This window comes from Plectropomus leopardus, chromosome 20 (genome assembly GCF_026936395.1).
Source record: "Plectropomus leopardus strain MGB_pleo_1.0 chromosome 20, ASM2693639v1, whole genome shotgun sequence".
NCBI lineage: Eukaryota > Metazoa > Chordata > Actinopteri > Perciformes > Serranidae > Plectropomus > Plectropomus leopardus.
The window spans coordinates 27,418,904-27,443,426 of NC_142195.1; the positions used below are offsets into that span (position 1 = coordinate 27,418,904).

The following is a 24,523-nucleotide window of genomic DNA, read 5'->3' on the forward strand; positions in this document are numbered from 1 at the left end:
AGTCCCAGAAGTTGTAGTTACGCAGTTTGGCCACTATGTAAAGCATTAATATAGCAGCAAACCACACTCTCCACTGTACAGTTATGGTGGAGTAATGGCATCCCAAGCACAGAATCTGTGTTTGTTGTACCCCGAGCTTCTCTGTGGTTTGTTGTGGTAAGCTGGTCTGGCCACACATGCATGTTAGTGCACACCATGATCTAGCGCTGTTTATGGAGTTAGCACCATTAGCTGCTAGCCATTGGCTCAACCACCTCCATAGTCAGAGCTGTGTCCAGATAACTCATACACTCTGAATTTTGTATAGAGCCCTTTTAAGAGACAGATTGGAGAGACAGATCCGAGGCTTTATAGGTTAGTAACGCCAAGAGGAAACGTTCTACTACATAAACAGTAACGTTGGGAGGTACTCTATTAATTTCTCTCACCGCCGAAGCCTCATAATAACCTCAGTTGTACTTTCAAGCATTTTTATACAGAATTAAGGCTGTAAATTTTATACCACATCACTTTGTGGGCAATTAGAATGAAATCAGCCCTCAGACACAGGATTTAACAACAGTGGAAAGTTATAACGGCAGCAATTATGTTATCTTTTGTTGGGACAATCAAGGGGTAAACAGTAGGAATAAAGCTTTCATGTTACAAAGTAATCCACCAGGAATGTATGATTTCACTTATTATTCATTGACCACCACAGCGTCTTGCCAGATGACGTCACACTGTGACAAAAGTTGTGCCTCGTTTTTTTCTAGGAAGGGCTTTCTTCACAGGCAGTATTACAGTCCCCAATCAGAATGAGAAATACTTTGATTCCCAGGGGTAAATGGTGAAAAAAACTCTTAATGTACATCTGGGTATGTCGGTATTGTTTTAAGACTTGAAAAAATATGAAGCTATCCTTAAACCTGAGCTGAATCTTGGCCCCTTTCTCCTTTAATATGCTTTACTTGGATAAATGTCCTCATGTCACTGTTCATATTTCACAGCTACTTTATAAGCTTATTTTTCACACAGGCCAAGTCTTTCTCTTCCCCATTACACCACTCCTTCCCTTACTCTGAGCGATATTCTCCAAAAGCACTTCTTCTACTACACAAGAGCAAAATTAGCATGCACACTTGTCAGAACACACTAGGAGTAAGTAACACAAAGCCGTCTTTGTATGGCAGCGTTGTTATGCTCTTTTGTTGCTCTTGTGTTTGTGCATCACAGTTGAGGCGACTCGGACACACCTTGAAAATGACATGTCGGTGCAGAGGAGCCAGAGCGATGCCAGCCAGAGGAAGAAAACGGGGCAGAGCTGTGGACATTAACAATAACATATTCATTCCTCTACGTCTTGCCAAACATGAGGTCCAAGCGAGGCCTGCCCAAGAAATTTCCAATACCACAGCAATTGGACAGGACTGATCAGGAATGAATGCTATTTCTCTTCACACAGAAGGAAACTAGTGTAAACAATAAATTAAGCCCGGGACTACAACTAAGAGCAAGGTTAAACTCAGAAAAGCAAACCTCAGAAATACTTCGCCTCAAACTGAAACAATATTTAGCATTGAGTTACATGGAAGGCAGTTGTTATTTAACCTCCTAGCTGGACTTGATAAAATATCCATTTTAGCTTCTTGGCGAATTTATTCCATATTGTGAAAGATTATTAATTGGAATTTTGGTGATAAGTTAGTCAAAGCTTTAATGTGGTTTGGGTAAACTGTAGACAGTAGGTGGGTTTCCATTACGGATTTGCTCAAAAGTTAACCCTTCAAATTTTTCAAATTGAAATTGCAAATATAAAATACACCTAATGGAAACACATCAATTAAAAAAAAAAACTCCCATTTATCGCAAAAAAGAAAATTACGCTTGCATGACGTGGTATTTCAGGTGATTCAAAAGAGCCATATTTTGCAAAACTGCAATGAAAACCTTTTTTTTTGCTTTCATAGGTGCTTTAAATGATGTTATGTGCGAACATGATGCAGCAGGAGCTACAAGAGCTGTTATTGCATCACATAACTCTTCAAAAGTTGAGCAGATCATCCAGAAGTTTTGAATCCAAAATTCCTCTGTGAAATCGTGGACTATCACCTCACAGAATCGCTCACACAACACGCCTACATCGTCTTAGATTGGAAATAATGACAGCTAGTGCGATGGCTGCAATAGCGATAAAGCTGCTAATGTTTTGAACATCCATCATCATGCTTCTTGGAGTGTTATCACAAGGAGGAAAAGCTGCAGAACATCACTCAGTGGAAACGCAGTCATCTCGCAATCGAAAATATCACTTAAGTTTTGCGCAAATCTGTAATGAAAACCCACCTTTGGTTGCTCTTCAGTTTCAGTTTAGTAAGTTGTCCTTTTCTCAAACAAGTGCCTACAGATTCTGCCTTTTAGAAATGGACAACACTTTAGCTCTTGACTGAAGCATTGACTTGATCTTCGGGCAAAGTCAAAAACATTTTAATCGGTTCAGACAGGATCCCACTCATGACAATGGCTTTCAAGGTAGCACCACCTAGAGGGTGCAGGCCAATCTTCTGTTGAGTCTGGACATCTATGTGATTGATGAAACTTTTGTCTTTTTAACAGAAAAACCTACATTACAAGATCTTACTATTGCCACTTATTCACAAACTTCACGCCGCGTACATGACGTATTCTCGTTAAACAACTTCAATCACTTTCATGTGTTAACTTGTAAATGAATTAGTGCAAAACTTACAGAGAATACAGAATAATCATTGTCTCATGTTTCCGTGCATCAATACAAACAAACAAATAATCCTGAAGATTCACATGGTGTTTTATCAGATCTAATTTCTGCAGCAGTGGCTGTGAATTCACACTGTAAATAAAAGAAAACAACAACATTTATACTCTGTCTGACCTTCCACGTGTTTGTGAATCATCAGGTTCCGGCAACATGCTGTGTTTTTAATGAACTTCAGTGAGTGCAAAGGGCATACATTTAAAGTCATTACTTCTACTGCTGTCCGGTCCATAGTAGTCTCTGAGGTATGTAACCTTAAAGCCCGAGGAAAAGAGGATCAAAGGGATCCATAGTCAAGAAACAAGTGGCTAGCTATCAGTCATTGATTACTCAAGAACAAACTTGGGCAACAGCTGCCTGTAAGCAGGTTTTGTTTCATAATCATGCTTTTGATCTTCTGTGGTTTGGAGGTAATGCAGCTCTCCATCTTGATAGTTTTTTTTAAAAACTTTTCTAAATTTTGGCTGGTAGCACATCATTTTGTAAACATCAGTAGAATATTGTGAAATACTATCTTAAACCTGCCAATATGTTTGATACTATCACTTAATAAAATGACTGTTATTGCTAAAATCATTAAGAAAACAGCCAGCTCTGCAGGTGAAACATTTCCTCCTACGACTCATTGATTTGGTTTTCCACCACATTTACTGCAAATCTCACCAACTCCTGAACCCGAAACACCAAATCGTTTGTTACACAGAACCATCTGAGAAGTCATCAGCACTTTAAAAATAAAATATTGAGCATCGATCTATTGCGTCCTTCACAGAAGCCGAAGCCAATCAGACACAAAACATCTTTTTGAAAAAAACCTATTGCTCATTCTTTGCTCTTTTCAAAATTAATTTGTGATTTTGCAGCAAGGTGCCCTTCATGGCATATGAACAACCAATCACAGCAGGTAGATATATCTCTTTATTCTGTAAACATTAGTCTATGGTGGTAATTATGGAGATGACGTTGATCATTTCAGTGCAGGGAATCGCATCTGAGCTTCACATCTGTCCCAAGGACAGTATTTTAGACCTATTACACACTTAAAAACAAAGCCTGGAAGAAGATCAGCTTCCATCTTGGGATTTCTGATAAGCAGGCTACTATACAGTACCACTTAAGGTCGTATCGTAACTATAGTCACAACCTGCCTTTGCACAAGATAAGCACCCAGCACCCAAACTTAAATTTTCAAGATGTAAAAGAAGCGGCATGTATCCCAGCTATTCCCTATCCCAGCTAATTGGAGCTAAAAGGAAAGTGAATATTGGACTAACATTCACCAGGTGGCCAGAAACACGATCCCAAATTTTTCTCCATGTCTGTTGGTGACAAGTGGTGGGGAGTTTTTCTGCCCACTAGAAGTCAAAAATCAAATAATACAGCATGAAGGAAACTGACCCAATTAATTGCCTTTATGTGAGTCCCTGTCTTGTATTTTGTCCCAAAAATAAACAAACCTGTGGTGAAATCTTAAAGGGAAGTGATATAAAGAGTCCTTACAAAAGGAAACAAGTCATATTTTGACTTTTGAGTGGTTCCACTCTTGTTGTTGTCTTGGCCGTGCTATTTCAATATCCTAAAGAAAAGGACAACTATCAATTGACCGACACTTAAAATAGCACTTTGTTCTCTTTATAATACGACTGATCTCAATTAATAAAATTGCTTGCAAGCACATCATTTAGTCTTTACAGCCACTTTTTCCATTGTAATAAGAGGTGGGAGAGATTACATAAAGGACAACTAATACACACTATAAAAAAAGGATGACTTATTCCTCCATAAAACATATTGTTACAGCAGAGCATAATTACAGTTACAAGCTACTAAAAGAATAGATCTTAAAGAGGGTTCACATTACAGCGGACCATCAAGGTCGCTGTCAAACCTTCAACGTGCCTCCGCTGGACGTCCTCGTGTGTTATACAAAGATTCACCTTTTCCATGTCGAGAGTGAAGGACATGTGGGCTATGAAACTGAATCAGCATTACAATGTAGCTGAACGCACTAATAATGGCGAGCCTCGTAGCTCTCTGCGCTGCGACTACAGCCCCATTATCATTTGTCCTCATTAGCTTGCTGTCATTTATTAGTTGTGGGCGGTCGGAGCAGAAGAGGCTAAATCACGACATAATTCATTCCTGATGGATTTCATAATGTCCTCCGCAGAGAGAGGATGTCCTTAAGTACGCTCTACGTGGAGCGCACTGTTCAAGAGCACCATCCACCCAAATGATGACACACACATACACACACAATATTATTCAGCCTCTTCCACAAGCAAGCAAAAGCGCTTGGCTTTACTCCATTGGCCTAAGTGATTGGCTATTGATTTTTTATACGCTTAATCCATTTATCTGCTGTCTTTCCTGCTGACAGAGGACAGTATAGGAACAAATCCCTTAAAGGTGACCCAGCTACCTGCTGAACCAGTGCACATGTGGAAACTGAAGAGTTAAGGCCTCAGTGAGCCTTAAACTCCCCTCTGTGCTCTGACAAATGTGCCCACTTCATGCAGCCGTCGGCCAGGTGTGTGCAGAGGTGAGATAGTACGCCATCTTTTCTCCTACCTTCACTTCCTCCATCACTTCTGTGTGCACAAACGAGTGTCTCGAGGAGAGACAGTCTAAAATTGTGCAGCATTATCCCCATTTGTACGATTCATCATGTCTCGCCTCAGGCTTTTCTACCTGCCTCTGAGTGCAGCCATTAAGCTCTAAACACTTTTGCCTTCAAACGTAGTTAGACGACACTTTAAACAAACTACTTTGTTTAAAGTGTACACCAGCCTTTATAGATTGAAGACTGATTGCTATGATCAGTCACATTTTTTATGCCCTTATTGTATAGTTGACAGTAGAGTGATTAAGAGAAATGAGGGAGAGAGATGGGACAAGCAACAAAAGCTCATGGCCTGCAGCCAGCTGCATCAGCTATACTCAAGTTCTGGCTTAAAGGAATACTTCACCCCAAAATGACCATTTGTATATGAACCCTTATGGACTGTTTGCTGCAATGTACGTGCTTTTTATTCTTCATTTTGGCTGTTTATGCATATGGCATCAATTTTAACCATGGCATTTCCAGCTAGTTGTATGTCTTTTTCAATTTCTGCAATATTTCAATGACCATTTAAATAGTTTTATCTCATTTAGAAAAACACATGGGAGAGGTCTTACAGAAAGACTTTTTTGAATAAAATACTGAGGGCTGAGATCATTTGTGTGCATGTATTAATGGAGATCTTACTGCACATGGAGGTCCGTTCGACTGCAACTAGATTATACTATAATTCATCCACGAGATAGACGGTGTTGATTTAAGTTGCAAGTTGTGCTTATACTGGAACTATCTGAACTGCTGTTAGTCGGGAGTGCTTAAACTACGACCAAAGTTAAAAGTTACATTGGAAGTAGGCACTGTTTGAACTTGAACCCTGTGCTGAAAACTCAACCCCGAAGCCCTCAAACATCAATTAATGTCAGTGGGTTTATCATGATGAATGGATTTCCTCATGGAAAAGTGAATTTGCACAATGTTTTTATCGTCGAGTCCACTTATGATAAATTACTGCAAGAAAGGTTGCACTGCTGACCAAATGCAACCCAAACAAAAGAAAAGCAGGAGCTATCGTGTAGTCGTTCTTTAACTAAAGTTTTACTTTTTGTTTCTAATTTGCCACAAATGAAACTAGCAGCACACAACAGCACTCTGTGCACAACCTGCCAGCAGCTGCTCTGTCACAGGCTATCACCTGTTTCGCAACAACACTTGGCAACAATGATTCCTCTTTCTGATGTAACCAGGCACCGAGAGAGCTTACTAAGAAACACTGTGCTGTTGAAATGCACAGAACAGTGTGTATGTTTAGGCATGGCATTCATATGCACAGTAGCGTGTTTGGTTCACAGCTGATAAGCAAAGTGCACAGCTCTTGACACTGAAAGAAAACAGCTTTCAGAGAGGCCACGGTGCACAGCTGAAGCATTTCTCTTCACATCTTTGAAGGTGTGAAGGAAAAAACACATCCTCCTGGTATATGTGATGGGGTGGCTGTTGCCCTCTCCTCTGCAGCCACTGCCCTCGGGGGCTTTGATCTCGTCCACGGAAGTTCAATCTGGGCCTCAGCTGTGGGAAAGAGCAGCGGGGCTTAACAGGACGGAGCCCAAACACAGCCCAGTAGATAGCAGGTGCTGGAGCCGTGACCTTCCCATCCCAGGTCAGCATTCCTGCCTGTCAGACCCCCCGGGTCCGTGCATGCACCGTCTCCACCCACACCATCTGGAGCTGTTTGTCCTGCTGCGCCGTGTTCTGATGGAAGAGTGTCCGAAACGCTTCAAGCACTCATCGACGACACCGCGGTACCACAGCAACTTTGATTGAGGATGATAAACGCTTAGGGAGCTTTGTTGTTCGTCACTATGCTAATCCTCACACCTCCGAGCCGGAGAATAAATACAGCAGCCGCTGTCTTTAAGTGCGTATGTCCTCAGGCTGCCAGCCGAGAGTTATGACACTGGATTTTGGGGTCCTAACCTCTAAGGTGAGACCAATAATTAGGGATATCCTGAACACGTTTTTTTTGCCCCCGATCTCAGTCATTTCATATTGAATAATTGCTGATACCGAGTCCTGATCCAATACTTTTACACACCAGGATAATACAGCTGCACAATGTACACTTCAAGTATTTTAAAGTTATTAAAATCAATCCAGGGTACATGCTTCATGGTTTAATATCCCGGCAAAGCAATACAAGACAAAATGTCTGCATCCAAACAGTTCCTTGTTTTTTTGTTTGTTTGTTTTGTTTTTTTACAAAATAACAAAGAAAAACAGCCCGGGTTGGACTCAGACCTGCAGCCGCTGCAGCAAGGACAGCCTTTCTACATAGTGCACCTGCTCTACCAGGTGAGCTACTGGGTGCCCCGACAACCTAAAAATATTTTTATATTTGCTCCTATCACATTTCCACTTAATGCAGCTTGCAATTGAGTACAGAGAGTAAAATATGTCTTCACAAACTGCTCTCAACTCCACTCAGTGCAGCATTGTGATAAAAAATACAGGACTATAAATAAACAATATAATCACAATTCCACTTCAGAGTAAGGTTATAGTTTAACAAACATTCTCAGTAAAGACAGGTAAAAAATGGTTTAAAAAAATTAACTTACTACAGCATTATAGTAAAACTAGTTCACTAAAAATGAGCAATAAAAATGTCCACTTAAAGTGCTGTAGCAGCTTAAGTTGTACATGTTTGTACTTATTAGAGCAGCAGCATTACAAGAAAACCTAAATATCTGCTGTAAATTACGCTTTCTGTACATAACACCGGTGTGACAGCGGATGTAAACAAAGAATCGGGCAGTGTGTGTTCAAAAAGAACAATCCTGATAAATTAGAAATGCAATGACTGGGCCTGATACCAATTTTCAATCCGATTGGCACGTCAGTGATTACGAGCAGAAAAGCTCAAACATAAGTTTGACAGATTCTAAGATGTTAAAGCATTTTAACATGTATTTGAGCATGATTGCATCTTGTTTTCATGCATATTCATGATTGCTAGTTGGCACATTTTGCACACCTATATTTTATCATGCAGCTTGATAGGGATATTTAATTGCTGATAAGCAACTGCAATGGCTTTTCTCACTGTCAGTAGTTTGCATTTGAAGTGCAGAAACCCAGAGACGAGGAGAAATCTGTTCCCCATCCTCTCCACACCTCTTATCATAAGCAGCCCGTGAGCTCCATGTACTGGGAAATCACCTTGTCACTTATTCAGTCAAATACACATGGTACGTGTCTGAGAGACTAATATTATCCCCCGGACTAATAAAGTCAACACACTGGAAGAGTTAAACAGTACCTTTCTGTCGTCTTCTTTTTTCTTGCTGGCGGTGCCTGACTGTGCGGTGAATAGTCTCGGTCACACCGACATTTCAACTCTGCAATTTAATTGGAATTCATCTGAATTAATTAGTGGATTTGATTGTAGAAGTGAAGTGAATTTGTGCATTTTTTTGCAACTCTGAACTTTAACGTTATACCACTGACCAATGGCAAGCCTGAAGTGACAGTGATATTTGACATGTGGAAGAAATACATGCTATTTCCAAAAAGTGTACTGTCACAATCAATGTTGCTGCAAATCACTGACACATCCCAGGCTGGGATCATCAAAAAAAATCATATTTATAATTAGGACTGATGTTGGTTATCAAAACTCAATAAAAGTTGAAAATCATAGCAATGTATGATATTTTTCATAGCCTAACTGGTTTAAAAAATGGACTCAATGAAAGTAGAAAATAATATTGGCGTATAATTTTGTTTAAAGCTTCTGAAAAGTGTATTTTGTGCACAGAGCCATAGGAGTGCGTATAATAATTTAAAGGTTAATTTGTTTGTACAGCTATCTGATGTGACCAAGATAATAATAATAATAATAATAATAAATTCTGTGAACTTATTGCACAGTTAGCAACAAGCTAAGGAGCCTGCTAATTAACAGTTAGCTAGTTTGTTATATAGAGATCTTTATTTTCCCACTAAAATGACTTTTTTTGTTTACTAAATGCTGTAAACAAAACACCAGCAGATGGTAAACAGAATAACAAGAAAAAACATTGACATTGTCAAAGCTACAGAGGCTATGTAGCTCCTCTAATGTTAGCTGACAAGCTAACGTTAGCTCGGCAGTTACATCCGATTGTTCTCAAAAAGTACCTAATTATACATTATTCGTTACACTTTTTAAAAAGTAACGTTACTTTACTCACTACTGCCTACAAACAGTAACGTTAATTCGTTACACTTGTTTAATAACTGCGTCCTTTTGTGGTAAAATTCAGACCTAGCTTACCTCTGGTGTCGTCTATTTCCTGGAGCTTGACGTTGTTTTGTTGTATGTTTGAGGTGTTGACGTGTTTTTCGCAGTGAAAAAAAAGCAAAAACTCCTAACTTGGAGCGACTATATTGTTGTCATCTTTCCTCCTGACAAAAAACATAGTGTTGAGAATATTTCCAGCCTCTGAATGTCAGTAAAGACCGTTTAAACGACGGATATTTTGCTTTGTCACGCTAAGAATGATCACAGGTGTGTAAATACCGCTAATGATGGCTGCGTTCCATTTAGAGGAAACCCTGTTTTTGCACATGCTGGCGTACTGGAACAGCTCTCTGAATCACTGAATGGAACTAAGCCATCGTTAACGTTATTAATTTATTTACTTGTGCTTTTTTTAACATGAAAAGTCAAAATGTCTGAAACTGCTTTGTGTAAAAAATTAAAATTACACCACACAACACACAAATAATACACCACAAATAAATCTTTAAGCACTGGGGAGTGAGTAATGTTTTTTATTTTGGGGGGATTCAACTTTTAATGGTCAAATTTTGCATGTAATTACACAATTAAAATGTATAATTCTGAGATTTAGATTCATTTTTTTACTTTTCTTAAATATATAACAAAGACATTATACTCTCCTTTCCTTTTTCAGTTTGTTTTTGTGAATCTTTTCAATTTTTTTATTTTTCAATTCGCAGGACATTTCTCATCAAGTTGCTTCTTTCCCTTTTCCCATGTTTTTCAAAGAAATCAAAGCACTTTTCTCCGGGTTCAGAGGTTCAAATGCTTGTGAAAGTCATTTAAAGGCAGCACAGTAAAAACTGATGTCACTCCAGGTGTCAAAGGGCTAATTATTTTAAAAATATCACCCTCTATTATTTCAAACAGCACTCTCAGTTTAATGTAGAGCGTAAGATAAGATTAAAAAAAAAAAAATGCACCCAAAGATGTGTGACAGCATGTATAGTCTTGACGTCCATCTTACTTTCATCGCCTCATCATCTGGAGGCCTCTAACCCACGTGTGCACGCACAGAATCCAGCGAACCGCTTTTGTTTTTTCAAGAAAAACCTTCTGTTTGTGAGTTAAAGCTACAATAAGTTATCGTTGACGTATGTGCACACGTGCAAATGTTTCATGTGCACCTCGGGCCTGTCAGGTCATCTGCTGCTGAACTCCATCACCCTCCCTTTTTTCTCTCTTCGCTTGTCGCCCTCAGCTCTGCAGGTTAGGACTAATGTAATCACAGACCCCTGCAGACGAGGCCGGCGCGGGAGACAGAAGCCGGGCCAGACGTACAGGTATTCTAAACTGGTTACATTAGACCAAACAGGCCATCTGTCTCCCTCTGTAATTGGACACTGTGGATTAGAAGGAGACGGCTGCGTTTTCCCAGCCAAGTGGGCTAGTTACTGTTTATTTGGAATTAATTACCAAGGAGAGTGGAAACCTCACAGTTCCCAAAGAGTGAATCCAGACACTTGAGGCCGGGATGAGAGGAAGGAGCGCGCCATACCAAAGCTATGGCAACAGTGCCGGGACAGTGTGTGAAAAGCTGACGTTTATTAGGTTTGAGTCTCGGATGATGATGCAGCCGGCGTCTCAGAGTTAGGTAGATAAGGACAAAAGCTTTTTTTACAAACTCCTCCGATTCGGTCACCCTAAACTGAGGCGGCGAATGAATGGATTTCTTCAGCGGCGGTAACGGGTATCCTGGTGTGATGCCATTAGCTGCTCTCATGCTGTGGGTGCTTTCCAAGAGTTGAGTGAAAGGACAAGTGTACATATCTCTTGAAGCAGTGATACTCAACTTACGGCCCACAGGCCAAATCTGGCCCCTGATCGGGTGCCGGGTGGCCCCCAAAACTATTTTCTGATTCACAATTAAAGTAAAGTGATTCACAATGAGGGTTGTTTTTGTAGTTTTAGTATGAAGAAGGTGCCAGAATGTATAAAACGGCATCACAATAAAGGCTGTTTATCACAAAAAGTGCCAGTAGAGGATCCTCCAACAGAGGATCTAAGACCCTGATGTTTTAAAACCCTCGAAACATCCTAAAATACGGGAAATGTCAAAAAAATCATAGAAATGTGCTAAAATCTGTAAAACATCCCAACACCCTAGAAACATCCTAAAATGCGAGAAATGTTCTAAAATTGACAAACGTCCTCAAATCCTAAAACATCTTAAAATCCTAGAAGTGTCCTAAAATCTTAGAAATGCCCTTGAATAGTAATAAAATCCAAAAAACGTCCTGGAAATGTCCTAAGATCCAAGACACGTCTTAAAATTCTAGAAAAGCGCAAAAAATGTAGAAACATCCTAAAATCCTAGAGATACGTTAAAATGTAAGAAACATCCTAAAATCTGAGAGATGTCCAAAAAATCGAGGAAATTTTTTAATATGTGACAAACCTCCGAAAATCCAAGAAACGTCCTACAATGCAACAAACATTCTTAAAGCCAATGAAAGTCCATCCAAAAATTGTCCTAAAATGTTATAAAATCCTAGAAATGCACTAAAATTAACAAACGTCCTCAAATCTTAAAACATCTTAAAATCGTCCTAAAAAAAAGTCCTAAAGTGTCCTAAAATCTTGGAATTCTAAATCCGAAAAAGTCCTACAAATGTCCTAAGATCCAAGAAATGTCTTAAAATTCTACAAATACGCTAAAATCTTACAAACGTCCTAAAATCTGAGAGACATACTAAAAATGTCCTAAAATATTTGAAATTTCCTAAAATCCAAGACACATCCTAAAATCCTAGAAATGTCCTAAAATCCCTAAAAAATTCTAAAATCTTAGAAACGTACTAAACTTCTAGAAAAATCCTAAAATCTGAGAAATGTCCAAAAATGAAATAATCATCCAAAAAACATTCTAAAATCTGATGAACGTACAAGAAATGTGTGTTTTGATGTGTTTTAACGAGCAGGAGAGGAGAAATAAAAGAACCACGAACACCGAGTCTCTTTAAAAGCTGCTCTTTTTATTGTATCTACTTTTTAAAAAAAAGGGGGGGCTGGTGAAGGGCTGCATCACTGCATTTTTTTCACTATGCTAAAGTTCAGTTTGCATGCAGTGAAATAAATGTACAAGTGAGACAACGCAATAAATTAGCATATAATTTACATTTGAAAAAAAAAATTAGTAACAGTGTACCAACATTAATACTGAATATAAAATATAACTAATCACATGATGCTTTTCATTTCTCTTGCACTTTTTTAGGTAAGCAATGTGACATTCAAAACATCCAAGTTCACAGCAATGAGTACCAGTTTTGAGTTTTTTCTGGAGGCTCCGTGATCCCGCAGCCAGCAGACGAGTTAGTCCAAGAATTTCAAAATGCTTCTCAGCGTCCGCTGACTCCTCTCCCGACGGCCTCCTTCAAGGTAACCGATAAAATCTGCCCGACATACTGAAGGTGGCTACAAAAAAGTAGCAGCAGCAAAATTAGAAATTAGTTGTTAACAGCTTCGATGAGATTCTTGCACGCTCCTTAAACTGTCTCTCAGGGTTTCTCCTCTGGGAAAAGCGTTCCCTTTCACCGCACCAGCAGGAATGTCACCTGTCGGCTACAACCGGGTCCGTTTTGTTGGTAGCACAAACAACAATACACGAAAATTAATGAATATTTTTTCCCAGTGTGAGGTATAAACAGATACAAACAAAAAAAACAATAACATGACCAGCATTTACCAACAGAGATATTGACAAGGATATTATCATTTCATATTTGTTTGGATCCAGCCTCACGTTTAAGCACACTGGAGGGTTGAATGGAAGCACCCACTTGATAGCACCAGAAGCCTGGGAAGGCCGTAACCCTCGGAGCGGAGCGGGGAGGAGCGGGGAGGAGAAGCAGAGGTAAACACAGTACTCCGTGGAAATTCAAAAAATAAAAAAATAAAAGGAGGGGAAAGCACCATCGAGTTGGCTGAGTTTGTCTTTTCACTGAAGATGATGAGAGCAAAGAGGACGAGGGGGTAACTTTATCCGGAGGGGGCGTCTGAGGCCCGAAAACGTGGTCTGGCAGCAAAACGGATGTGATGTGTGTGTGTGTGTGTGTATATTTAGCACTGGCTCCTTACAGGAATAGAGACGTTTTGGGGAAATACACATTTTTCACGTTTGTCCAATAAAAGTGAAACTGCGTCAGGAGACCGTTGGCTCATCGTAGCACAAAGACTGTCAACAGCTCTAAAGCTCACAAATTCACTCTTTTTATCTCCATACTTCAAACCTTTGAAACCCCGCTCTTTCTTGACGCCACGCACAAATATTTAAAACTTTGAAAACACGAGCAAATTGGTTTGGTTCCTTTCAAAAACATGGAAAAATGCAATGTCTCACAAACTGCAGGAAATTAGAATTAAAAGAAAGAAAAATCCAAAAAATTACATAAAACTTTGTTTAGAATTATGTTATAGTATTACACATAATACGACATACACGTTATATTTAAAATTATATTACAGAATTAGAATTATTTTTTTCTTTAGGCAATTCTCTTAAAATTTCACTAATTTCTTGACAATTTTGGGGTAATTTCTTCTTAAGTTGCTGATTTAGAATCTAGAAAACTATGTTGTATTTAAATCATATTACAGAATTTGAATTATTTTTTCTTCAGGTAATTTTGCTAATTTTTTGTAAATTTTTGGCTTTACCTAAAAAGAAAAACTAGAGGAATAAATTATAGAAAATTATATTCAGAATTCTATAATAATATTACACATGATACAATATATAATATTTAAAATTATATTACAGAATTATATAATAATAATATTTCTTCTTGTTTTGGGTCTTTATGCTCAGATAAGATAACCGTCTCCTGGCTTCAGCTTCGTGAAAGTGACGGGTGTCAATCTTCTCGTCTCTCGTGGCAAGAAAGCGAAAGTCAAATATTCCTTAAACTCTGACACCGAAGTGACTTTTAACTTTTCGGTTAAATAATCATCCATCGAGTAAGAAGCCGACCGCTTCCACATGAACAAACTGCTTCACAGAATCTGCTCCTTCAAAGTGAATCCTTCAATAGTGAACTGAAGCGTTTTTGTAAAGGCCAATTCGGCGATCGTGTTTCACGTGGCCCAGGCACCGTCTGACAATATCGTCATCCTACTCTGCACTAACATCTGACACTGGGCGAGCTCTGATTTAAGGAACTAAGGCACCCGTCTGGGGAAAGAAAAAGTGATTAAAAAAATCCTGCGCGGTATTTCTGGTCCTGGATTAACATCATATATAATATACAGATCCTTACAGTATATAAGGGTTATGTTACAGTATGTAATATTTTCATTCCAGCACAGAGAATATGAATTCACTCACATTACATTCCCTTCCATGACAGTAGGCTACTATCTGACACAGACATGATCAGAGGACAATATCTCGGCTCTGCTTGGAATTGTACAATAAATATACAGTACGCTGATGGGGTTTCTCTGTCGTATCTGAGCGGTAAATTGGCAAAAAAAAAGTATTTACACGAAAAAAAAAAGTGCACCGAAGCCGAAAGTCTGCCCGCCAATAGCACCATCACAGTCGTCCCACATAAAAAAAAAAAAAAAAAAAGACAGGACACAGCTCCCGTCCCCCTCTCCTTCTAGAGAGGAGGCGTCCCCCTCCGTGTGTCCGTCCAGGGAGACGTCCTCTGCCAGCGATGTGTCCAGCACTTTGGATTCATTGAACAACGAAGGAAGACTAACAATGATATCAATAATTATTATTATAATAAAAATAACATCACCGACGAATCATCTTCCAAGTTCCACTTCACAGAAGTGAAATTTAAACGTGAGTTCGTGTCAGCGTTTGAGGGCTGAGCAGTGGTTTGGAGGGCCGGAGGATCAGGAGTGACTAACAGGGGAATCCTTACTTCTCTCCTCCTCTTTCGCCAGCGCCGATCTCCCGTCGTCCGCCGGTCCAGAGGGGTTTTCAGTCCGCCCTGTTTTCTTCTTCTCTCCCTTTCAGTGCCGTTTCAGCCTCCCTCCATCTCTCTCTCTGGCTCAGGGTCAGTGCCCCTGGCAGGTCTTGCAGCACATCTGTCTGAAGTACGCTCGGCTGCAGAACTTGAACTTCAGTACCAGCGGGCAGTACGCCACTTTGTTTACGTCTTTGCACTCTGGAGAGAGAAAGGCGAGAGGGAGGAGCCACTGTTTATTTTTCCAATATTTCATTTTAAATGTAAACTAAAGACTATGCATAAAAAACATTCGTCTCAAAAAGAGAACGTATGATTCATGCTCGAGTTTAGCTATTAGATTTATTTATTACATCTGCAGCACAAACCTCACACTCAAAAACACTATCACTCATGATAAAATCAACCAGATAAAAAACATCAACACACAACACATTCATCAAACCTGGTCAAATTAATGTTGACATGTCTGGTGACTCCATATCTGTTTTTCGACGCCGCAGGAGAAAGTCTGATGGTCTGTTTTTAGCTCAGTTTGAAGCTTATTCTGAGGTTTGATGGCTGTAAATGAGAAGGCAGATTGTGCGAAAGGCAGTTCGCCGCAGTGGGACGCTGAGATCTGAGTTCAGAGCAGATCGGGAGATTTTCTCTGAAAAAAGCCCCTCAGCGGTGGAGAATTGTCATTGTCCCAATATTTGCTTGTGTTTTACGAAAATAGCATCCTTATTGTGAAACAAATGGAACATTTCCTCGTGCAGATGGTCCGAGGAGTCTTTTAAGGACTCTGGAAATGCCTCCAGAAACAGCGATAAGTGCTTTTAAACAACCTTCTGGGGTTTTTTCGAATACCGCCGGGTGTTTGTTTTTCAGAAAATGGGATGCTCGGCGCTGTGACTCACAGAACACACGAGAGGCACAAACCGGGGCTAACCTGCTACACGAGGACCGGCGCATCTCCCTCAGGCCTCCGCAGAGTCAAACTCTGCAGCTATACTTGGACGCAGAGGCTGAAGCTGAGACAGATCCTGGCCTCGTTCACTAACTGGGCTTCCTGCCATCCCCTACCATGCACACACACACACACACACACACACACTCAAACTGCTCTCTGGATGCCGGACAGGCAGTGCTCTAAATGCCTTATCACGATCAGAGTGTCTTCCCTTATTAGGCTTTGGCCCCTGCCTCCGCAGAGCCAAATGAAACGAGACGTTGCCTCACTGCTGTCCGTAAAGGAACAATTAGCCTACAGCTAATCCCATTAGCCAGCCTGTAAACGCTGCTCACGTTTTCCATTCAGGCTAATCGAAAGGCCCCTTCTCCGTGCATCTGAATAGCCATCCATCATGTGTAAGTGTATATGGAGGGCTGAGCTGTTTCGCTCTGACCAGGAGCCAACCTCACTGGAAAGATTAATGTGGCTGGCAGAGTGTAGAGGAGTGTGTCATCCAAGCGTGTTTAGGTCATAGCAGAACAGCGAAGATGAAGATAGAGACAGTTTATAACCTTTTCAGCCGAGCTTTGTGTGAAAGCAGCACGATAGGTGTTCACGTCAATGATCTCAGGCTCGCTGCATCACCGTCTTCTTTAAATCGCTTTTTTTTTTAAATACAAAGACATTCCTTTAATTTCTCTTTAAAAGATTATTTTATTACTATATTTTACTCCTGAAATTGTATTTTTAAATTTGTTTTTAAATTCAACCATTATTTTAATTTTTTTCTTGTGTTGTGTTTTTTTTGTTCTTATATTTTTTCTGTGTATTTTTTGTGATTTTAAGTGTAAAGCACTTTGTAAAGTTGATTGCAGCTTCGTGTGAAAGCAGCACGATTGATGTTCACGTCGATGATCGCAGGCTCGCTACATCACCATCTTCTTTTAAATCGCAATTTTTATCGAAAGGCTTTCTTTAATTTCTCTTTAAAGGATTATTTTATTAATATATTTTACTCCTGGAATTGCACTTAATTTTGTTTTTAAAGTCAACCATTATTTTAAAATTTTTCTTTTGTGTTGTATTTTTTTTGCTGTTTAAAATTTTTAAATTGTGTTGTGTTTTGTGTTATGTTTTAAATTTTTTCCAATGTGTGTATTTTTGTGAATTTAAGCACTTTGTAACGTTAGTTTTGATAAGTGCTACATAAATAAACTTCATTTTTATCATTGTCAACTGCAAAAATGCCTGAAAGAGAGAGTCAGCGCAGTTCAAATGTGAGGCAGAGCGGGATGTGTGCGCGTTTCTTCGTCTTACCGTCGCCGTTGGAGATGGGGGTGGCGTCGCACTTGCTCTCACACTGCTGCATGGTGGTGGGTCGGAGGGTCTCTGCGCACTCGTTCGACGGCTGCCCGGTGTACGACAGACACTGCACCGTCCTCATCTGCTGGCCGAGGCCGCACTGAGCCGAACACTGCAACACAAAACATCATCACTGTCTCTGCAGGAGGTGCTATTTCACAGACGGCTCATACAGCTTTACCAATACATTTTTCATGACTTTGAGGCAAATTTTAAAGACTTTACAATCTCCGGAGCAACCACTGATACTCCTTATCATTTCTTTTTCATTACTACATCATAGCTTTTTTATGTATATATTAATTTAAAAAATAATACATTCAGAACTGGATTAGCACTGAATTTATAATTAAAGCTGCAAGCAGCGATGAAAAGCCCCCCCTGGAGTGATCTATTATACATGTTACATTATCTTTAAATTTCCAACATTTTTCCAGGCCTGGGAATTGCTTTTTGCAGATTTCATGACTTCTCCAGGTTTTTCATGACCTTACGAACTCCGAACAAGGTAAATGAGGACCATCTTTCCTGTGTGACCCTGAGTGCTCTACAGTCAGCCATTCTGGGTAATCCCTGCACACACACACACACACACACACACACACACACACACACACACACACACACACATACACACGGCATGACTTGATCCAATCAGCCAATCATCAGGGCACGCAGGCAGTGAGCAAACAGTCACCTTCCCTTTTGTCTCATTCAGCTGGCTGCCTGTCAGTATATCTGAGTAACCAGGTCAACTGTTGCTCGCGAGGCTTTTCCTGCACACAAACACAACACATTTGTGTGTGTGTGTGTGTGTGAAGACACAAACACAACACATTTGTGTGTGTGTAAGGCGAGACAGAGAAACAAACGGACTGAAAATCGCCTCTTGTGTCTCCCGAGGAATTCCAATCTAATTCTTTTCAGACTAAAAGCTGCAAACAGCGTGCACAGCTGAAGGAGACGAAGAGTTATTTTGGGGATAAAATTTGAAGGCAACATCTATGAAGTGCTCCTCGCAGAAAAAACTATCTGTGATGATGAATTTAGACATCATCATCTTCCAAGTTAATTTGACAAACTTATTATCAAACGTTTATTTAAACATCCAGATCAACAGATCTTACAGATCAACATATTCTGAGTCCAGTGTTTCCGCTCTCTTTTAGCTCTGTTTTGGTATCCACCACCTCCTGAAGGACATATCTCTCTATTTAACTGTATGCTGTTGTATTTTCTGTTTGCTACAATGATCTGGATTACTTTGACACTGAAGAGAACTGAAACATTTCTTGGGCAAGATTAATAAACTGTGTATGGACGCGTTTCCATTGGGCGTAGTTTATATTCACATTTTCAATTTGTGTAATTTGAGGATTAATGGAAACCCGTTTCATATGTAAACAGTTATTTACAGACATTTTTACATCTGTGTAGAAGTGAAAATGAGGCTTGTGCACGTACATCCGGTTCATAGAAATTGAGATGAATAAAAACAGAAAGAGGCGAATACAAGATTTTATAAATCTGACAAAGAAGAATGAGTATGAATTTTTTTTCCTTTGTGCATAAACACAGTTTTAGACGTGAATCTACGCAGAGTTTTATGCATTTGGCCCCATAAGTTATGTGGAGCACCTTTTTTTTTCATGATTTCTAAACAAATATATGACTTTTATGCAGGATAAACATCAGAAATAATGACATCCTCAGAGAGTTTACGTCACACCGAATGTGAAAATATGTGTATCAGGTCTGTGTTTAGATTGGGCTGAGTTATGACGATTTAATCTGAGTACAAACTGTAGCGCAAACTGCCCCAAAATGTGTGAGAACGGGTTAATTAATTGCCTCCATAAGCCGTATTTGACAGCTGCTGCAACTACTAACTGTGTTGATAAGAGGATTAAATCAGCAGTCAAACTTTTCAGAACATCAGCGAGAACCTTTTTCCAGTTTCTCTTCTCGCTGTCGTCAAAACAATCTGACAAATACAGCTGCAGAAATACGACAGAAATTGAAAAAAAAAAAATAGGAGTAAAATACTACATTAAAAAACAAATAAAAAGTGAGTAGAATAGATTAACTATAACACATCATTAACTTTACCGTTTCATTTTGTTTGTTTCACAGACCCGAGATATTATTTTTTAATGAGCTGGTGCCAATTTTTTGTACAAATGTTTTTGTTCCCAGTCTTATTTAGGATTTATTTACAAGGATATCTCCAAAACACTGGAGTATTAAATGTTAATGGGTCTTCATAAACCTGAGAGACGCCTCCCTTTAGCATAAGCTCATACTGGCTTGGTTTTCTAGAATAAAAGAAGCAAAACTTAATAAAAAATGACTCTATTCGATGGTCTCAGCTTGGCCACAGAACTGAGGGAGAAAATGTTTGTTGACACACGAAAAAGGTTTTTGTACTGAACCCAAACCGTGCACCTGACTCCTATAAACGTGCCAGCTGTAATAAAAAGCGGTTCTATGGGTGGCCGTTAAAAAGAGACTGCAAAAACAAATGCAGTAGATGCCAACACACCTTTGGCAAAACACCTCAGATGACTTTTTGTAATGACTCTGAATGAAAAAACACACCTGTCAGACGTCACTCTGTGTGTGTGTGTGTGTGTGTGTGTGTGTGTGTGTGTGTGTGTGTGTGTGTGTGTGTGTGTGTGTGATATGAACCGTCACTCCCGCAGCTGATGAGAGAACTACCAGGCTTTCTGTCACCTTCAATGATCCTCCCTGGCTGCCTCAGATCACTGAGCCCGCATGTCATCCCTTCCCAATTAGAGAGTCTTTATTAGGACTCGCTGCCGGCCTTGACAGATGGCGTACGTCAATGGTGCGACTTAAGTGGGATTTGAACCAGTGACCTTTTGGCCTTGGGAGACCAGGCGCTCGGTAGCTGGCAACAAGCTCTCCTTTCTGACGCTTCGAGGGACCGGAGCAGCGAGGGCGAAGCTTGTTATTACAGCCAAAAAAAAGGGGAGGGGAGTCACACACACGCACGAGAAAGTGCTGCGTAAGAGAAGACTCCAGCTGTTGCTCCACGACGTATTAACTCAAGCCGACTCTTCGATGAACCAAGATGAGGTTATCAGTCAGATCTGCTCTGTTTACGACTTTTAAAAGAAAACATGCCATTCAAAAATAAAAATTTAAATAAAAAAGTCACAAATTTTAACATTTTCTATAAAAAATTACCAGAAAACCTTCCAAATCTGTATTTTTAAAAATTATTTTTTTTAAAAAAAGTTTTCCATAAACCCTATACCCTAAAAAAAAAATTAATAATAATAAATAAATTATCCCCAAATCCCCAAATACTACAAATCCCCATTATATTTTCTATAAAAATTGCCAAAATGTAAAAAAAAAAAAAAAAGAAAAGAAAATAGAAAGTTCTATTACATTACCAAACCTGGAAAACACGATATTTAAAAAATTCCATGACTTTTCCAGATTTTCCATGACCATGAGAACCTGGTATATTTTAATGGCTTTTTTAAAATGATTTTTCTTTTTTTTAAAACTTATTTTCAAGATTTTCTTGTACTTTTTTACTCATTTCTTGTTGATTTTTGGGTCATTTCTTCTTTCATTGCTCACTGCCTTGTTCCCACACTTTTGAAAGAAACCAGTTAGCTCAGGTCTGAAAGGGTTAACCTCGGCTGGCTCTGTGATGGACCAGCCTGATGTTATCAGTCAGGTCTGGTTTGTTTACGACTATTATTGGCACTGATCAAATTGTAAAGGTGTGTTATTGATGTGGACGCACATGTGGCCGTTACGAGCAAAATGAGAGCTGAGACCGAGACCGCCTGACTCTTGACCTTTGACCTCTGACCTAAAAAAAAACACAAGCCATGACATCACCTCCACAATCTTCTAAACATCAGAGCGCACTGTTTAAAAATTCCACTTTTACACTAAATTATTAACAAATCCCACAAAATACCGAGCCGTGCTTCTTTGTACACACAGCGTTTCTGTGACGCACGTTTTGCTGGCGTCGCCTCGCCAACATGAGTCAGCTGTGTTGTAAAGTGCTCAACAAGTCATGTCAGGGTGAGCCCAAGAATGCTACTCCTCGCTCCTTCCTCTGAAGCCAGTTCCTGGAAGCGACAGAGCGGCCTGCGCCGAGGCAGAGATAAACTTCAAACAGCCGGGAGGATCTTCCTGCCTCTGATCACACTCGCTCCGGCCGGCTGCAGCACTTGGACCCACACACACAAACGCACACGCACGTCACAGGCCCGCTCAGCGTGTCATCCAGGTGTAAATTACATTAACCATTCACCGACACATGGGATCTATCCGAGCATCTTTTGTCTCTTAAACATCCAAGCCGTCCTTTTAAAGGATTAACCGGCGCACCGTTGTTCGGGAAGCGCTCTAAAATCGAGTTAAAAATAGTCCTACCTGTCCCCATTCACCAGGGATCCAGCGAGGAGGAGGACAGCGTCCTAAACTGCAGCGGATTCGGACCGGAGGTTTGTTGCGGCTCGGGCAGTGGGCGGGCGGGAAGGTCTTGGTCAGGTCGCTGCTCTTACACAAGGCGATGCGGTGCTTGAAGCCGGGGCCACATTTAGGCGTGCACTGAAGAGGGAGGAGAACATTTCATTTTCACTTTCATTTATTCTCAGTTATTTATTGGCAACATTAACCCTTTGAAACTTGGGCAAATTGGCTTGATTTATTTCAAAAGTATGCGAAGAAGACAATGAGCAACAAAAGTAGAAATGACCAAAATATTTGCAAGAAATTAGTAAAAAAAAAAAAAAAAAAAAAAAAAAAAAAGTACAAGGAAAATTACCTGAGAATTGCTTATAAAAAGGAAAATAAAAAAATAAAAAACATAAAAAATAAAAAAAATAAAATGTTTTCCATAAACCCTATACCCTATATATACAATTTATGTTTTCTATAAAAAAATGGCAAAATGTAAAAAAAAAAAAATCTGCAAAAACCTGTGGGCCCACAAGTTTGGAGGCCATGCTTTTTTTTTTTTTTTACAAATCTGCTGCAAAATAAATACTAAATACAGCCATTTAAAGTTGTATGCTCCTCCCCCTAAATAAAAAAACATACTGTTATGTAACATTAATGTAATTTAATTTACAGAAAATTACCAAGAAAAAGTGCTTAACAATTTTGTAACAGAATTATTAATTTGTAATTTTGATAATTAGCTTTAAATGCAGTTTTTCTGTAGCTTTTCTTCTTTTTAATGTAAAATTTTTTCCTGTAGCTTTTTAAACATAGTTTTAGTTTTATTTGTTGAACATTTACCAAGTTGCTTATGGCCTTTTTTCCATGTTTTTGAAAGATTTTGCACTAATTTGCTTCGGATTTAAAAGTTTAAATACTTGTGAAAGGCATCTGAAATCAGCACTAGAAAAGTGAAGTCACTCCAGGTTTTAAAGGGTTAAGAACAGTAATGGAAAACAGGTCAAAAAGAAAACAGAAAAAAACAATCAGGGCCAATATAATCAAGGTAATACAATAAATTACAATACTTTATCATTAGCAATATACAATGGGGTCAACTAAAAATGACAAAAATAAAGACAAATCATAAGTATGTGTGTACGTGCCCATAATTCACATGTAGGTTACAATATACTAATGAAGGCTATTAAACAGTCTGTGTGAAGAGCAGAAGAGGTGGAGCACTTTGGCCAAAATGCAATCTCTGACCTCATTCTTTATCTACGGATGAAAATTTGGCCATTGATGAGTTTTATTTAAATGCATTAATGTGCAGATATTTGTTTATAGACATCAGCTGATATGCGGTTTGGACTTAAAGTTGTGATTGACTGTAAACTACATCCAGCACATGGAGGAGGACATCTTGGCTCAGATATCTGCTGGAGACATTGTGACCTCTGAAACATTCGCTCCTGTCCACAGAGACTAAATTACCACCAGAGTGATAGTGTGTTTCAGAAGACCGTCTCACCTCGGACCAGTCCAGAGTGACCCACTTTGGAGGGCAGGACTGGTTGTTGCACGACTCTCGCTCGATGGGTCGGTGAGTGAGACAGTGCGTGTCCTCCAGCGTCTCCTCCTCAGCGGGGCCGATCTTCCTGATACACAGAACGGTCCTCGTCCTGAACCCGCCGTCACACGTCTTCCCACACTCCGACCAGTCGCCAATAAACCACCTGCAGGACAGAGACACGAGTTACGAGGACTTTTACTTCCTGTGGTTTCTTCATCACAAGCTGGCTTTAACGTCAGGGTGTAAAAATCACGTTATGCTTCTGTAGGTTCTGTGAATTTATTACCAAAAAGGAAAAGACGGAAAATTTTGCTTTTCTGTCAAATGAATAATCTTATTCCTGATTTAAATCAAAGTAACGACGATTTTGTTCTAATTACGGTAGAATTTGGGACATTATAGCATTTCTCCAGACTGTGTGGGCAGATCACGTTTTGATCGATGCCTCCTTGGATCCCACCTTTTGTCGACTGTCTCTGTCTCCATGACGACAGCCATGGAGCAAAGAAGAGTCGGCGAGGTGCAGCTCTATCTGTTCCAGCCCTCTGACTCTGGCTGCGTTCGTAAAGCCAATCTGACGCTCAGCAGTAAAACGAGAGAGCTGCTGTTCAAAACCGCGGAGCGCTCTGTTTC

The 24,523-nt window shown here is 39.7% G+C and overlaps 1 protein-coding gene and 1 long non-coding RNA gene across 3 annotated transcripts in view; both read right to left on the minus strand.

Annotated features, from left to right (window-relative positions):
• The window catches only part of LOC148186235 (uncharacterized), a 35,611-nt gene extending 25,719 nt beyond the window's left edge, over window positions 1–9,892 (minus strand). The window contains exons 1-2 of the long non-coding RNA XR_015775147.1: window positions 9,652–9,892; window positions 8,656–8,734 (exon numbers count right to left, since the gene is read on the minus strand). This is a non-coding gene — a long non-coding RNA (uncharacterized LOC148186235). The remainder of the gene's footprint in view (window positions 1–8,655; window positions 8,735–9,651) is intronic.
• A 2,722-nt stretch (window positions 9,893–12,614) lies between these two features.
• Window positions 12,615–24,523, minus strand: part of adamts6 (ADAM metallopeptidase with thrombospondin type 1 motif, 6) — an 87,227-nt gene continuing 75,318 nt past the window's right edge. For both annotated transcript variants that reach the window (XM_088070583.1, XM_088070584.1), the window contains 4 exons: window positions 23,849–24,053; window positions 22,306–22,482; window positions 17,833–17,989; window positions 12,615–15,782 (listed from right to left, as the gene is read on the minus strand). In XM_088070583.1, the coding sequence (XP_087926709.1) occupies window positions 15,673–15,782; window positions 17,833–17,989; window positions 22,306–22,482; window positions 23,849–24,053 (649 nt within the window). In that variant the 3' untranslated portion in view covers window positions 12,615–15,672. The remainder of the gene's footprint in view (window positions 15,783–17,832; window positions 17,990–22,305; window positions 22,483–23,848; window positions 24,054–24,523) is intronic.